Raw genomic sequence first — 14,039 nt, 5'->3', positions numbered from 1 at the left:
TACACATAATGTGGTTTTTAACAGGTATCATAAATATAAAATTTTGTTGCCTTATGGTTTTCCACTTAAAGTACCCCCTTCCATATATTTGATTAAATAACTGCCTACTGTTTTGACCAATGGAAGGACACAGAATATTTAACCAGTTCTCATCACTAGACTTTGGACTGTTTCCAGGCTTTTGCAAACAATAGGCCTATACAAACATACTGAAAGCAAAAGTACTTCTGGCCATTTCTTGAGGCATTCCCCAAAATGGAATTATTGGTTCCAGAAAATACAAATGTGGAAAAGCTTTGAATACACACACATTTAATTTTTATTATAAATCTCTAATAACTCACATGCGTGCCACTGTACCTAAACTATTATTTTGGAGAAAGCACTAAAGATTTTCAGCACACCTCACACCAATCAGAATGGCCATCATCAAAAAAACTACAGGCAATATATGCTGGAGAGGATGTGGAGAAATGGGAATCCTACTGCACTGTTGATGGGAATGTAAATTGATACAGCCACTATGGAGAACAGTATAGAGAATGCTTAACAAACTAGGAATAAAACTACCACATGACCCAGCAAATCCCACTCCTGGGCATACCCTGAGAAAAACCACAATTCAAAAAGACACATGTATCCCAATGGTCACTGCAGCACTATTTACAATAGCCAGGACATGGAAGCGACTTAGGCGTCCATCAACAGATAAATGGATAAAGATGTGATACATATATACAATGGAACATAACTCAGCGATAAAAAAGAATTTAAGTCAGTTGTAGTGAGCTGAATGAACCCAGAGTCGGTTATACAGAGTGAAGTCAGTCAGAGAAAAATGAATATCGTACATTAATGCATATATATGGAATCTAGAAAAAGAACTGATGAACCTATTTGTAGGGAAGGAATGGAGACTCAGATGTCGAGAACTGACTTGTGGACACAGCAGGGGAAGGAGAGGGTAGGACGAACTGAGAAAGCAGCACTGACGTGTGCATGATCGTGTAAAATAATCAGCCAGCGGGAAGCTGCTGTGTAACAGGGAGCACAGTACGGTGTCCTGTGCTGGCCTAGAGGGGTGGGATCGGAGCGGGAGGGAGGCTCTAGAGAGAGGGAAGATGTGTGCATATGCGTCTAAAACTTACGGCTGATTCGTGGTGTTGTATGGCAGAAACCAACACAGCATTGTAAAGCAATTATCCTCCAATTTAAAAAATCTCAATATTTATATTAATAGATTTTCAATAAAGTACACATTCTTAAGTTGAAAGGATTCATTTCATTTCAGTTTCTATAACATTTTAAAACACTTGGCATTCTCAATTTTCAATTCCAAATATATGAGAGAATTTTACTCTCCCACTTTTATTAAAACCCTATGCTGTCATATACCAGTAAGACATTTTTTTATTGAATATACCTAGGATTTTTAAGGAGAGGCATTATGCTTTTATTAATGACATATCCACAGAACTATGCAATGAATACCAGAATCAATGAAAAAATACAATCAACAATTCAGTGCAGTTTGGGGGAGAATGTATACATGGATATGTATGGCTGAGTCCCTTCACTATTCACCTGAAACTATCACAAGATTGTTAACTGACTATACCCCAATACAAAACGTTTTCGGTGTTTAAAAAAAAAACACTGTGCCCTTGGGCCACATTACATAAACAATTCAATGTATAAGTCACAAGATAATTAACAGATATTATATCTTTACATATGTATAAAGATTTATATGAAAATTTCTTCAAGTTCTTCCTACAAATCAAATTCAATATTAAAGTTACAATTAAACTTTATTCCAGAAGAAACTTTCCCTGGAAAATTTTAGTCATAGATGTAAATGAAGTACAATTAAGATGAATATTTACTTACCAACTGAGACATATTGTTTATGATAACCAAGTAAGTCCAAGCATTTGAAAAGCTAAAGTTCCCTTCATCATATATACCAAGTAACTCACAGACTCTAAAAAAGATGGTAAAAATGAGACTTTATGAATAACTTTATGAATAAGTCAAAAATATATTTTAAAATACAACATTGACAGCAATACTTTAATTAATTAATTAATTAGGCTGTACGACATGGCTGCTGCTGCTGCTGCTAAGTTGCTTCAGTCGTGTCCAACCCTGTGCGACCCCACAGACGGCAGCCCACCAGGCTCCCCTGTCCCTGGGACTCTCCAGGCAAGAACACTGGAGTGGGTTGCCATTTCCTTCTCCAGTGAATGAATGGGAAAAGTGAAAGTGAAGTCGCTCAGCCATGTCCGACCCTCAGCGACTGCATGGACTGCAGCCAACCAGGCTCCGCCCATGGGATTTTCCAGGCGAGAGTCCTGGAGTGGGGTGCCATTGCCTTCTCCTATCACATGGCATGCGGGATCTTAGTTTCGTGACCAGGGACTGAGCCCATGTCTCTTGCAGTAGGAGTGCACAGTCTTAACCACTGGCCCGCTTAGAGAAGCCCCAATACTTAAATTTAGAAGTAAGATTATTTCAAAGTTTCTGTAGATAATCACTTGATTTTGGCCATAGAGGTGGTTCAAAAATTAAAAACATTTTTCTAGAGATGTTACCATATGATTATCCCTCCAATCTGAAATAAATCCAAAAGACAAAAACATTGAATTAGAAAGGGTAATTATTAGATGAAAAAAAATGATGCTGCCTAATTTTAAAAACACGTAATGCAGGTTTATAACTAAACTATATTTTTTCCTGCCGAATTGTTTTGCAGGCAACTTTTATGATAACCCAGATCTAAGTATTTACTTGTATGGTTATCCAGTTTCTAAACAGCAGAGAAATAAAGTAGCCTTAAAAAAAAGGTAAATTAATCTTAATTCCAAGGCAAATGCTGCTAAAGAACTGCTGGCACAAAAGCAGAATAAAGAGCTGGATGCTCCTCTCAGCTTTCTCCCCATTCTTGTGAGCAGACAGGATGCTAGCATGACAAGCAGGTGAGACGCACAATCTATCTGATGCTCTTAGCTTCTTAGGGAATAGCTGTTACCAGGCAGCTTGATGACGCCCCATTTTACCTCAAATGCTAAGACCTGACAGAAGTTTTAAAAAGGAAAGATGTGTTTTCTTCTTTAAAATACAGTATTCATAAGAAAATAAAGCCATGTGATGAATCTGAAGTGGCATACTTCAACTTCATATACTAGATGTTTCTGTAACGCTGTGTGAATATTAATACTTGAAAAAGACTATTTTGAAAACGCTTTCGAGAAATCTCTACAGGGAATATTATTTAGAAAAATTACGTGGTGATTCCTTGGACCATTCCTATGGTCACCTTATTTATTCTAACACAGTAGGGTTTATACATACTTAAGACTAGATGTGTTATAAACAAGTAACAAGTTTTATGTGCCTTCTACTCAGTTGTCTCACTTAGGTAAAAGCATGAGAATTAAAAAAAAACAAAATAATGTAAGTTCTGTGTACTTACAAAGCAATGATGGTGGTGAATGGTCTGACAACTGTATATTGTAACACACCCAGTTTGCATCTAAACAGCAATACTCTGTCAAAGAAAAATAATTTAGCATTTGAATTACTCATTTCGTACTATCAGGTTTTCTCCAAAGCCCCCAGATTAAAATCATTTTGACAAATGATGCCATATTTATATTTAATTTTTAAAAATTATTTTTATTGTCGTATAGTTGATTTACAACGTTGTGTTAGTTTCAATTGTACAGCAAACTGATTCAATTACACATATACATACATCTACTCCTTTTTAGAATAATTCTTTTAGTTATTCTAAATGGCTACTGGGGAAGAATGTGGATGGAAGCAAACACATTATTTAAATACTGTTTTTTAAATCATTTAACAATGACATCTGAAAGATTTCCCTTTCTATGTCTAATTTCAAATTCCCAAGTAGCGCAGCACAGAACAGGAACAAAAAGAATGGAAGTGGGTCCCTGTATGTTTCTGGAAGAAAAACCAAGTAACAAATAAATTACATGTAGGCTTGCATATATGGAAGTGTATTGAGAAAATAATATTCACATTTAGGATTCAGTCTCCTTTCAAGCTTGGCCTTTATATATATGTATCATTCCAGACAGCATCACTGACTAGATACTCTGAAAGAACAAAACAAAGATCCTACATAAAACAGTTTTTAATCACTGAGCTCACTTAATGTAGGGGAAAATTCACAAAGAAAAACAAAACAAAAAAGTCCCCAAACAGCTACTACCAAAACAAAAAGGCCAGCTACCTGAGAGCCTTGTGGAACTTTCTTAAAAAGACCAAGATGCTCCAAGGGCAAATGTTTATTTAACACTCCTTTATCAAGTCTATGTATTATAAGTCCCCTAGTTTAAGAATTACATCTAGACTGAGAAGAATGAGTCTGACACACACTTCTTGAGGCCCGGGGTTACCAGGATTGAATTAAAAACAGGGGGTTCCACATGCTGAGAGCCTTCTCTGTGCCGAGGGAGTTCACTCCCACTGACAACTGAGTGGAGGTGGTCCGGGAGCTGCACCTGGGGGTGCAGCAAGAACTCTTGATGACAACGTCTGGGCCACACATGCTGTGCCCCCTACAAAGCTAAACCAAGCAGGAGCTGAGTTAAACCTGTAGTGCTCTGTAAACTGACTGTCAAATCAAACTTGAGACCACTAGGATGACTAAGCAAATGCGTCAGTCAGTTAGATGCCTCTGAAGGCTGTGGAGGATTAATGAACTGGAAGATGGGACCTGAAGACATTTTCCAGAGTGCAATGATGCTGGCACAGAGAGCACAGACTCAGAAGGACTAACACACATGCAGTGAGGGACGAGCAGGGGAAGAGCAAACGCAGAAGAGATCGTGGCTGAGAACTTTTCCGAACCAGTCAAAAGCGCAAAGCTACAGACTGGGGCACGCTGTAAATTAAACAGGACTAAAACCAAAAAAACCCTAGAGACTTCGTGGTGAAACCTCGTAGCGAAACCGCGAAATATCAAAGACAGGGTCTTAAAAATGCAGCTGAAGACAGGTCTCCTGCTAATATAACAGAACGACAACTAGATTGAAAGTAGAGGCTTAACAGTAACAACTGATGCCAGTGTAGGTCGAAATAAAATCTCCCCAAGTTTGTAGAAAACTCTTGTCAACAAAGAATTACATCCAGCAAAACAATCTTTCAAGAATGAAGGCAAAATAAAGACACTTTTGGATTAAGTGCATCTGAGAAAATTTGCCACTGCTATGCTGACGCTGCAAGAAATTTTAAGAACCACACATTAGAGAGAAGCGAATGATCCCAGATAGAAGATCTGAGATGCAAGGGGGAGTAATGAACAAACCGTTACACTGCAGTGAAATCTATAAAAGCATTACAAAAACATTCTATACAAACTGATATCTATTTTTTTAACATTAAAGACTAGAAACAGAAAGTATAACTTCCAAACTAGTCATGAGGGAAAAAAAAAAGCCATAAGAAAAACATCAACAGAAACAGGTAAACAACTAGCAGGGGCATTTGGAGCAGCACTGCTAAGACAGCCACATTCAAACTACAAATACTCAAAGACTATAAAGTTTTAGCATCAGATAAGCTATGAGAACGAAGGCAATGGCACCCCACTCCAGCACTCCTGCCTGGAGAATCCCATGGGCGGAGGAGCCTGGTGGGCTGCAGTCCATGGGGTCGCTGAGGGTCGGACACGACTGAGCCAATTCTCTTTCACTTTTCACTTTCATGCATTGGAGAAGGAAATGGCAACCCACTCTAGTGTTCTTGCCTGGAGAATTCCATGGACAGAGGAGCCTGCTGGGCTGCCGTCTATGGGGTCACACAGAGTCGGACACGACTGAAGCGACTTAGCAGCAGCAGCAGCAAAGCTACGAGAAAGCTTTGGTTTCTAAGGATATATATATATATATGTATATAAAATATCCCAGGTGGTGGTAGTGGGAAGGAATCCACCTGTCAATGCAGGAGACATGAGACTCAGGTTCAATCCCTGGGTGGGGAAGGTCCCTTGGAGGAGGAAATGGCAACCCACTCCAGTATTCTTGCCTGGAGAATCCCATGGACAGAGGAGCCTGGCAGGCTATAGTCCACAGGGTCACAAAGAGCTGGACACAACTGAAGTGACCTAGCACACACACACACATGCATATATACATATAAACAACTGGAAATAAGGAGTCACAGACCTGTAATATATTTTTATTAAATGTGAGTGGTATAAAATAGACTTATCTATTACATTTTACTACACAGGTATCCCACACGTTTGAAAAACTTCAAAATTGTTTGTCAAAATCTTTATTAAATAATTAGAAGGATCTTCTCAAACTTCTTAAGTACATTTTTAAAGAATTTAATGAAAATCTGTACTTTTAAAAAAAAGGCTAAATGCAATCCACATTCCTGGGGTGCATTTTGGAACAGAAAAAGGACATTAGTGGAAAATGTGAGGAGATCTGAATAGTCTGCAATTAATAGTATTATACCATTATTACTTCTTCCTTTTGATGAACGTACCAGGATTACATAAGATGTTAGGGGAAGCTGGATGAAGGGTAATAGAAAATCTCTGTCTCGTCTTTGCAACTTTACTGTAAATTTAAAATTATTCCAAATTAAAAGTTTATTTTGAAGACGTAATCATTGAAAACAAGGAAATTAGAAAAAGGGAGACAGATATAAATAAAAAGTGGCAAAATTATAAATGAATACATTGATAATCACAAAAATATAAATAGTATATCTTGTACAAGTGATGGATTGTCAGATTAGAATTAAAAATAACACTAAATTTAAAAAAGGAGTTCAGTTCAGTCGCTCAGTTGTGTCTGACTCCTTGCAACACCACGGACCACAGCACGCCAGGCCTTCCTGTCTATCACCAACTCCCAGAGCTTGCTCAAACTCATGTCCATGGAGTCAGTGATGCCATCCAACCATCTCATCCTCTGTCGGCCCCTCCTCCTCCTGGCTTCAATCTTTTCCACCATCAGAGTCTTTCCCAATCGCATCAGGTGGCCAAAGTACTGGAGTTTCAGCTTCAGCATCAGTCCTCTAATGAATATTCAGGACTTATTTCCTTTAGGATGTACTGGTTTGATTGCCTTGCAGTCCAAGAGACTCTTCTCCAACACCACAGTTCAAAGGCATCAATTCTTTGGCACTCAGCTTTCTTTATGGTCCAACTCACATCCATACATGACTACTGGAAAAACCATAGCCTTGACTACACGGACCTTTGTTGCCAAAGTAATGTCTGCTTTATAATATGTTGTCTAGGTTGGTCAGCTTTTCTTCCAAAGAGCAAGCGTCTTTTAATGTCATGGCTGCAGTCACCATCTGCAGTGATTTTGGAGCCCAAGAAAAATAAAGTCTATCACTGTTTCCATTGTTTCCCCATCTATTTGCCATGAAGTGATGGGACTGGATGCCATGATCTTAGTTTTATGAATGTTGAGTTTTAAGCCAACTTTTTCACTCTCCTCTTTCACTTTCATCAAGAGGCTTTTTAGCTCCTCTTCACTTTCTGCCATAACGGTGGTGTCATCTGCATATCTGAGGTTATTGATATTTCTCCTGGCAATCTTGATTTCAGCTTGTGTTTTATCCAGCCTGGCATTTCGCATAATGTACTCTGCATGTAAGTTAAATAAGCAGGGTGACAATATACAGCCTTGATGTACTCCTTTCCCAATTTGGAACCAGTCTGTTGTTCCACGTCCGGTTCTGTTGCTTCTTGACCTGCATACAGATTGCTCAGGAGGCAGATAAGGTGGTTTGGCATTCCCATCTCTTGAAGAATTCTCCAGTTTGTTGTCATCCACACAGTCAAAGGCTTTGGTGCAGCCAATAAAGCAGATGTTTTTCTGGAACTCTTGCTTGTTTGATGATCCAACAGATGCTGGCAATTTGATCTCTGTTTCCTGACTTTCCTGGTGGCTCAGATGGTAAAGCATCTGCCTACAATGCAGGAGACCAGGTTTGATCCCTGGGTTGGGAAGATCCTCTAAAGAAGGAAATGGCAACCCACTCCAGTACTCTTGCCTGGAAAATCCGGTAGATGGAGGAGCGTGGTAGGCTACAGTCCATGGGATAGCAAAGAGTCGGACACAACTGAGCGACTTCACTTCCTCTGCCTTAAACAGCTCAACCACTAGCTTTGTCTGTAGTGATGCTTCCTAAGGCCCACTTGACTTCACATTCCAGGATGTCTGGCTCTAGGTGAGTGATCACATCATCCTGGTTATCTGGGTCATGAAGATCTTTTTTGTATAGCTCTTCTATGTATTCTTGCCACCTCTTCTTAATATCTTCTGCTTCCGTTAGGTCCATACCATTTCTGTCCTTTACTGTACCCATCTTTGCATGAAACGTTCCCTTGGTATCTCTAATTTTCTTGAAGAGATCTCTAGTCTTTCCCATTCTATTGTTTTCCTCTATTTCTTTGCACTGATCACTGAGGAAGGCTTTCTTATCTCTCCTTGCTATTCTTTGGAACTCTGCATTCAGATGTTTGTATCTTTCCTTTTCTCCTTTGCCTTCTGCGTCTCTTCTTTTCTCAGCTATTTGTAAGGCCTCATCAGACAACCATTTTGCCTTTTTTCATTTCTTTTTCTTGGGGATGGTCTTGATCACTGCCTCCTGGACAAAGTCAGGAACCTCTATCCACAGTTCTTCAGGCACTCTATCAGATCTAATCCCTTGAATCTATTTGTCACTTCCACTGTATAATTGTAAGGGATCTGATTTAGGTCATACCTGAATGGTCTAGTGGTTTTCCCTACTTTCTTCAATTTAAGTCTGAATTTTGCAATAAGGAGTTCATGATCTGAGCCACAAACAAAACCTTGCGTGCAGCAGAACCCAAGAGAAAGCAGCAGCGGCCCCACAAGATACTAACCCAGACTTGCCAGTGAGTGTCCAGGAGTCTCCGGTGGGCATGGGTGGGTGGTGGCCGGCTGCAGGGTCGGGGGCACTCAGTGCGGCAGTGCGTGCAGGGGACCTTTGGAAGGAGGTCACCATTATCTTCATCACCTCCACCATAGTTTGGTCTCAGGTCAAAGGACAGGGAGGGAACACAGCCTTGCCCATCAATAGAAAATTGGATCAAAGATTTACTGAGCATAGCCCCACCCATCAGAATAAGACCCAGTTTCCCCCACAGTCAGTCTCTACCATCAGGAAGCTTCCATAAGCCTCTTGTCACTTCCTTCAGAGGGCAGATAGAATGAAAACCACAATCACAGAAAACTAATCAAACTGATCACATGGACCACACAGCCTCCTCTAACTCAATGAAACTATGAGTCATGCCGTGTAAGTAAGTAAAGTCACTCAGTCGTGTCCGACTGTCCGACTCTTTGAGACCCCGTGGACTACAACCCACCAGGCTCCTCAGTCCATGGGATTCTCCAAGCTAGAATACTGGAGTGGGATGCCATTTCCTTCTCCAGGGGATCTTCCCAACCCAGGGATCGAACCCGGGTCTCCCGCATTGGAGGCAGACGCTTTAACCTCTAACTCAATGAAACTATGAGTCATGCCCTGTAGGCTCACCCCAAAAAAAGTAATACACCTAAAACGCTCAAAGTTGTACACCTAATTTTCTCTATCTTCTCCTGAAAATAAAAGGCAGAGAAAGTTAAGCCAGGCAAATAACTAAACAAAGGAAAGATAGGATATCTGTTAATATCAAAATAACTTTAAGACCAAAAAAAAAACCTAAAAAACAGGTCCAGAACAGATAACTTGCGTGCATGCTCAGTCATGTCCTACTCTTTGCAACCCCATGGACTGTAGCCTGCCAGGCTCCTCTGTCCATGGGATTCTCCCTCCAGGCAAGAATACTGGAGTGATAAGCCATTTCCTCCCCCAGGGGATCTTCCCAGCACAGGGACTGAACCCACATCTCCTGTGTCTCCTAATTGCAGGTGTATTCTTTACCACTGAGCCATTGTGTGAGCCCTCCTGAACAGAAACAGCGTCTAAATATAAAGCAAAAACTGACAAAAGTACACAAAAAAACTGACAAATTATCCGTGACAGAATTTCAACATCTCTTTCGCTAACTGACAGAACAAGTAGCTAAAATCAACACAAATGTAGACAAACTGAATAATACAATAAGATTGACCGCATGCACATAAATATAACAGAGCCACTCATTAGCACAGCATATACATTCTCTTCAAGCATACAGAGACCCACTGCAAAAACTGATCATGTACTAGTGGGCATGAAATAAACCTTAACCACGTTTGAAGACTGTCTCATAGTACATTCTCTGACTACAATGCAAATATATAAAATGAAAAAAAAATTTAATCTTTATATTTGGAAATTTTTAAAATATACTTCAGAAATCCAAATGGAAGTTTAAAAACCTTAAACTGGATGAAATAAATGTTAAATATGAAAACCGATTCATGGGGCAATAAGATTTTAAATAGACTTCTTGTGGTTGTCATTTCATTTATGGTATATGTTGTTGTTCAGTCGCCCAGTCATGTACAACTCTTTGTGACGTCATGGACTGCAGCACACCAGGCCTCCCTGTCCCTCACCATCTCCCGAAGTTTGCCAAAGTTCATGTCCATTACACTGGTGATGCCATCCAGCCATCTCATCCTCTGACTCCCTCTTCTCCTTCTGCCCTCACTCATTCCCAGCATCAGGATCTTTTCCAATGAGTCAGCTGTTTGCATCAGATGACCAAAACACTGGAGTTTCAGCTTCTGGATCAGTCCTTCCAACAAGTATTCAGGGCTGATTTCTTTTAAGATTGATTGATCGCCTTGCTGTCCAAGGGACTTTCAGGAGTCTTCTCCAGAACCACAGTTCCAAGGCATGAATTCTTTGGCATTCTGCCTTCTTTACGGTCCAGCTTTCACAATTGTACATGACCACTGGGAAGGCCATAGCCAAGACTATACGGACCTTGGTTAGCAGAGTAATATCTCTGCTTTTCAACACACTGTGTAGGTTTGTCACAGTTTTCCTGCCAACAAGCAATTGTCTTCTGATTTGACGGCTGCAGTCACCATCTGCAGTGATTTCAGAGCCCAAGAAGAGGAAACCTGTCACTACTTCAACCTTTTCCCCTTCTATTTGCCATGAAGTGATGGGACCGGATGCCATGATCTTAGTTTTTTTAATATTTAGTTTTAAACTGGCTCTGTCACTCTCCTCCCTCATCCTCATCAAGAGGCTCTTTAGTTCCTTTTTCTTTCAGCCTTTAGAGTGGTGGTATCCACATATCTGAGGCTGTTGATGTTGCTCCCGCCTATCTGGATTGCAGCTTGTAACTCATCCAGCCCAGCATTTCTCATGATGTGCTCAGCGTACAGGTTAAACAAACAGGGTGACAGCAGACAGCCCTCTCGTACTCTCTTTTCAATCTTGAACCCATGTGTTGTTCCATACAGGGTTCTAACTGTTGCTTCTTGACCTGCATACAGGTTTCTCAGGAGACAGATAAGATGTTCTGCTATTCCCATCTCTCTTAAGGGCTTTCCACAGTTTATTATAATCCACACAGTCAAAGGCTTTAGCACAGTCAATGAAACAGAGGTAGATGTTCTTCTGAAATTCCCTAGCTTTCTCTATGATCCAGCGAATGATGGCAATTTGACCTCTGGTTTCTTTTCCTTTTCTAACCCAGCTTGGACATCTGGGAGTTCTTGGTTTGCATAATGCCTAGCATGCAAGATTTTAAGCAGGACCTTACTAACATGGGCTGCTGCTGCTTAGTCGCTTCAGTCACGTCTGACTCTGTGCACCTCTATAGACTACAGCCTGCCAGGCTCCTCTGTCCACGGGATTCTCTAAGCAGGAGTACTAGAGTAGGTTGCCATGCCCTCCTCCAGGGGATCTTCCCTATCCAGGGATCAAACCCAAGTCTCCTGCACTGGAGACAAGTTCTTTACTGCTGAGCCACCAGGGAAGCCCCGACTAGCATGGGAAATGAGTGAAGCTGCCTGATGTTTAGAACATTCTTTAGTTCTACTCTTCCTAGGAGTTGGGATGAGGATTGACCTTTTCTAGTCCTGTGACCACTGCTGGGTTGTCCAGATTTGCTGACACATCGAATGCAACACCTTGATGGCATCATCTTTTAGGGGTTTGAATAGTTCTATCAAAATTCCACAGCATCCATTTGCTTTATTAAAAGCAGTGCTTGCAATCCTTGGATCAGAAGAATCAATATAGTGAAAATGGGTATACTACCCAAAGCAATCTATAGATTCAATGCAATCCCTATCAAGTTACCAGAGAAGGCAATGGCACCCCACTCTAGTACTCTTGCCTGGAAAATCCCATGGATGGAGGAGCCTGGAAGGCTGCGGTCCATGGGGTCGCTAAGAGTCAGACACGACAGAGCAACTTCACTTTCACTTTTCACTTTGATGCATTGGAGAAGGAAATGGCAATCCACTCCAGTGTTCTTGCCTGGAGAATTCCAGGGACGGGGAAGCCTGGTGGGCTGCCATCTATGGGGTTGCAGAGAGTCGGACACGACTGAAGCGACTTAGTAGCAGCATCAAGCTACCAACGGTATTTTTCACAGAGCTAGAACAAATAATTTCACAAGTTGTATGGAAATACAAAAAACCTCGAATAGCCAAAGCAATCTTGAGAAAGAAGAATGGAACTGGAGGAATCAACCTGCCTGACTTCAGGCTCTACTACAAAGCCACAGTCATCAAGACAGTATGGTATTGGCACAAAGACAGAAATATAGATCAATGGAACAAAATAGAAAGCCCAGAGATAAATCCACACACCTATGGACACTTTATCTTTGACAAAGGAGGCAAGAATATACAAAAAGAAAAGACAATCTCTTTAACAAGTGGTACTGGGAAAACTGGTCAACCACTTGTTAAAGAATGAAACTAGAACACTTTCTAACACCATACACAAAAATAAACTCAAAATGGATTAAAGATCTAAACATAAGACCAGAAACTATAAAACTCCTAGAGGAGAACGTAGGCAGAACACTCTCTGACATAAATCACAGCAGGATCCTCTATGACCCACCTCCCAGAATATTGGAAATAAAAGCAAAAATAAACAAATGGGACCTGATTAAAATTAAAAGCTTCTGCACAACAAAGGAAACTATAAGCAAGGTGAAAAGACAGCCTTCAGAATGGGAGAAAATAATAGCAAATGAAGCAACTGACAAACAACTAATCTCAAAAATATACAAGCAACTCCTGCAGCTCAATTCCAGAAAAATAAAGTGGGCCAAAGAACTAAACAGACAGTTCTCCAAAGAAGACATACAGATGACTAACACATGAAAAGATGCTCAACATCACTCATTATCAGAGAAATGCAAATCAAAACCACAATGAGGTACCATTTCACGCCAGTCAGAATGGCTGCGATCCAACAGTCTACAAGCAATAAATGCTGGAGAGGGTGTGGAGAAAAGGGAATCCTCTTACACTGTTGGTGGGAATGCAAACTAGTACAGCCACTATGGAGAACAGTGTGGAGATTCCTGAAAAAACTGGAAATAGAACTGCCATATGACCCAGCAATCCCACTGCTGGGCATACACACCAAGGAAACCAGAACTGAAAGAGACAAGTGTACCCCAATGTTCATTGCAGCACTGTTTATAATAGCTAGGATATGGAAGCAACCTAGATGTCCATCAGCAGATGAATGGATAAGAAAGCTGTGGTACATATGCACAATGAAATATTACTCAGCCATTAAAAAGAATACATTTGAATCAGTTCTAATGAGGTGGATGAAACTGGAGCCTATTATACAGAGTGAAATAAGCCAGAAAGAAAAACACCAATACGGTATATTAATGCATATATATGGAATTTAGAAAGATGATAATGATAGCCCTGTATGCAAGACAGCAAAAGAGACACAGATGTATAGAACAGTCTTTTGGACTCTGTGGGAGAGGAAGAGGGTGGGATGATTTGGGAGAATGGCATTGAAACATGTATATTGTCATATGTGAAACGAATCACCAGTCCAGGTTCCATGCATGATAC

The 14,039-nt window shown here is 40.6% G+C and overlaps 1 protein-coding gene across 1 annotated transcript in view; it reads right to left on the bottom strand.

The window, feature by feature from the left end:
• Positions 1–14,039, bottom strand: part of TMEM184C (transmembrane protein 184C) — a 32,955-nt gene that overhangs the window by 3,801 nt on the left and 15,115 nt on the right. The window contains exons 5-6 of the mRNA XM_005691199.3: positions 3,476–3,550; positions 1,891–1,984 (exon numbers count right to left, since the gene is read on the bottom strand). Coding sequence (XP_005691256.3) covers positions 1,891–1,984; positions 3,476–3,550 — 169 coding nt within the window. The remainder of the gene's footprint in view (positions 1–1,890; positions 1,985–3,475; positions 3,551–14,039) is intronic.

Source organism: Capra hircus, chromosome 17 (assembly GCF_001704415.2).
Source record: "Capra hircus breed San Clemente chromosome 17, ASM170441v1, whole genome shotgun sequence".
Taxonomy (NCBI): domain Eukaryota; kingdom Metazoa; phylum Chordata; class Mammalia; order Artiodactyla; family Bovidae; genus Capra; species Capra hircus.
Note: the sequence above shows the minus strand (reverse complement) of the source record. Positions and strands in the feature narration are given on the sequence as shown.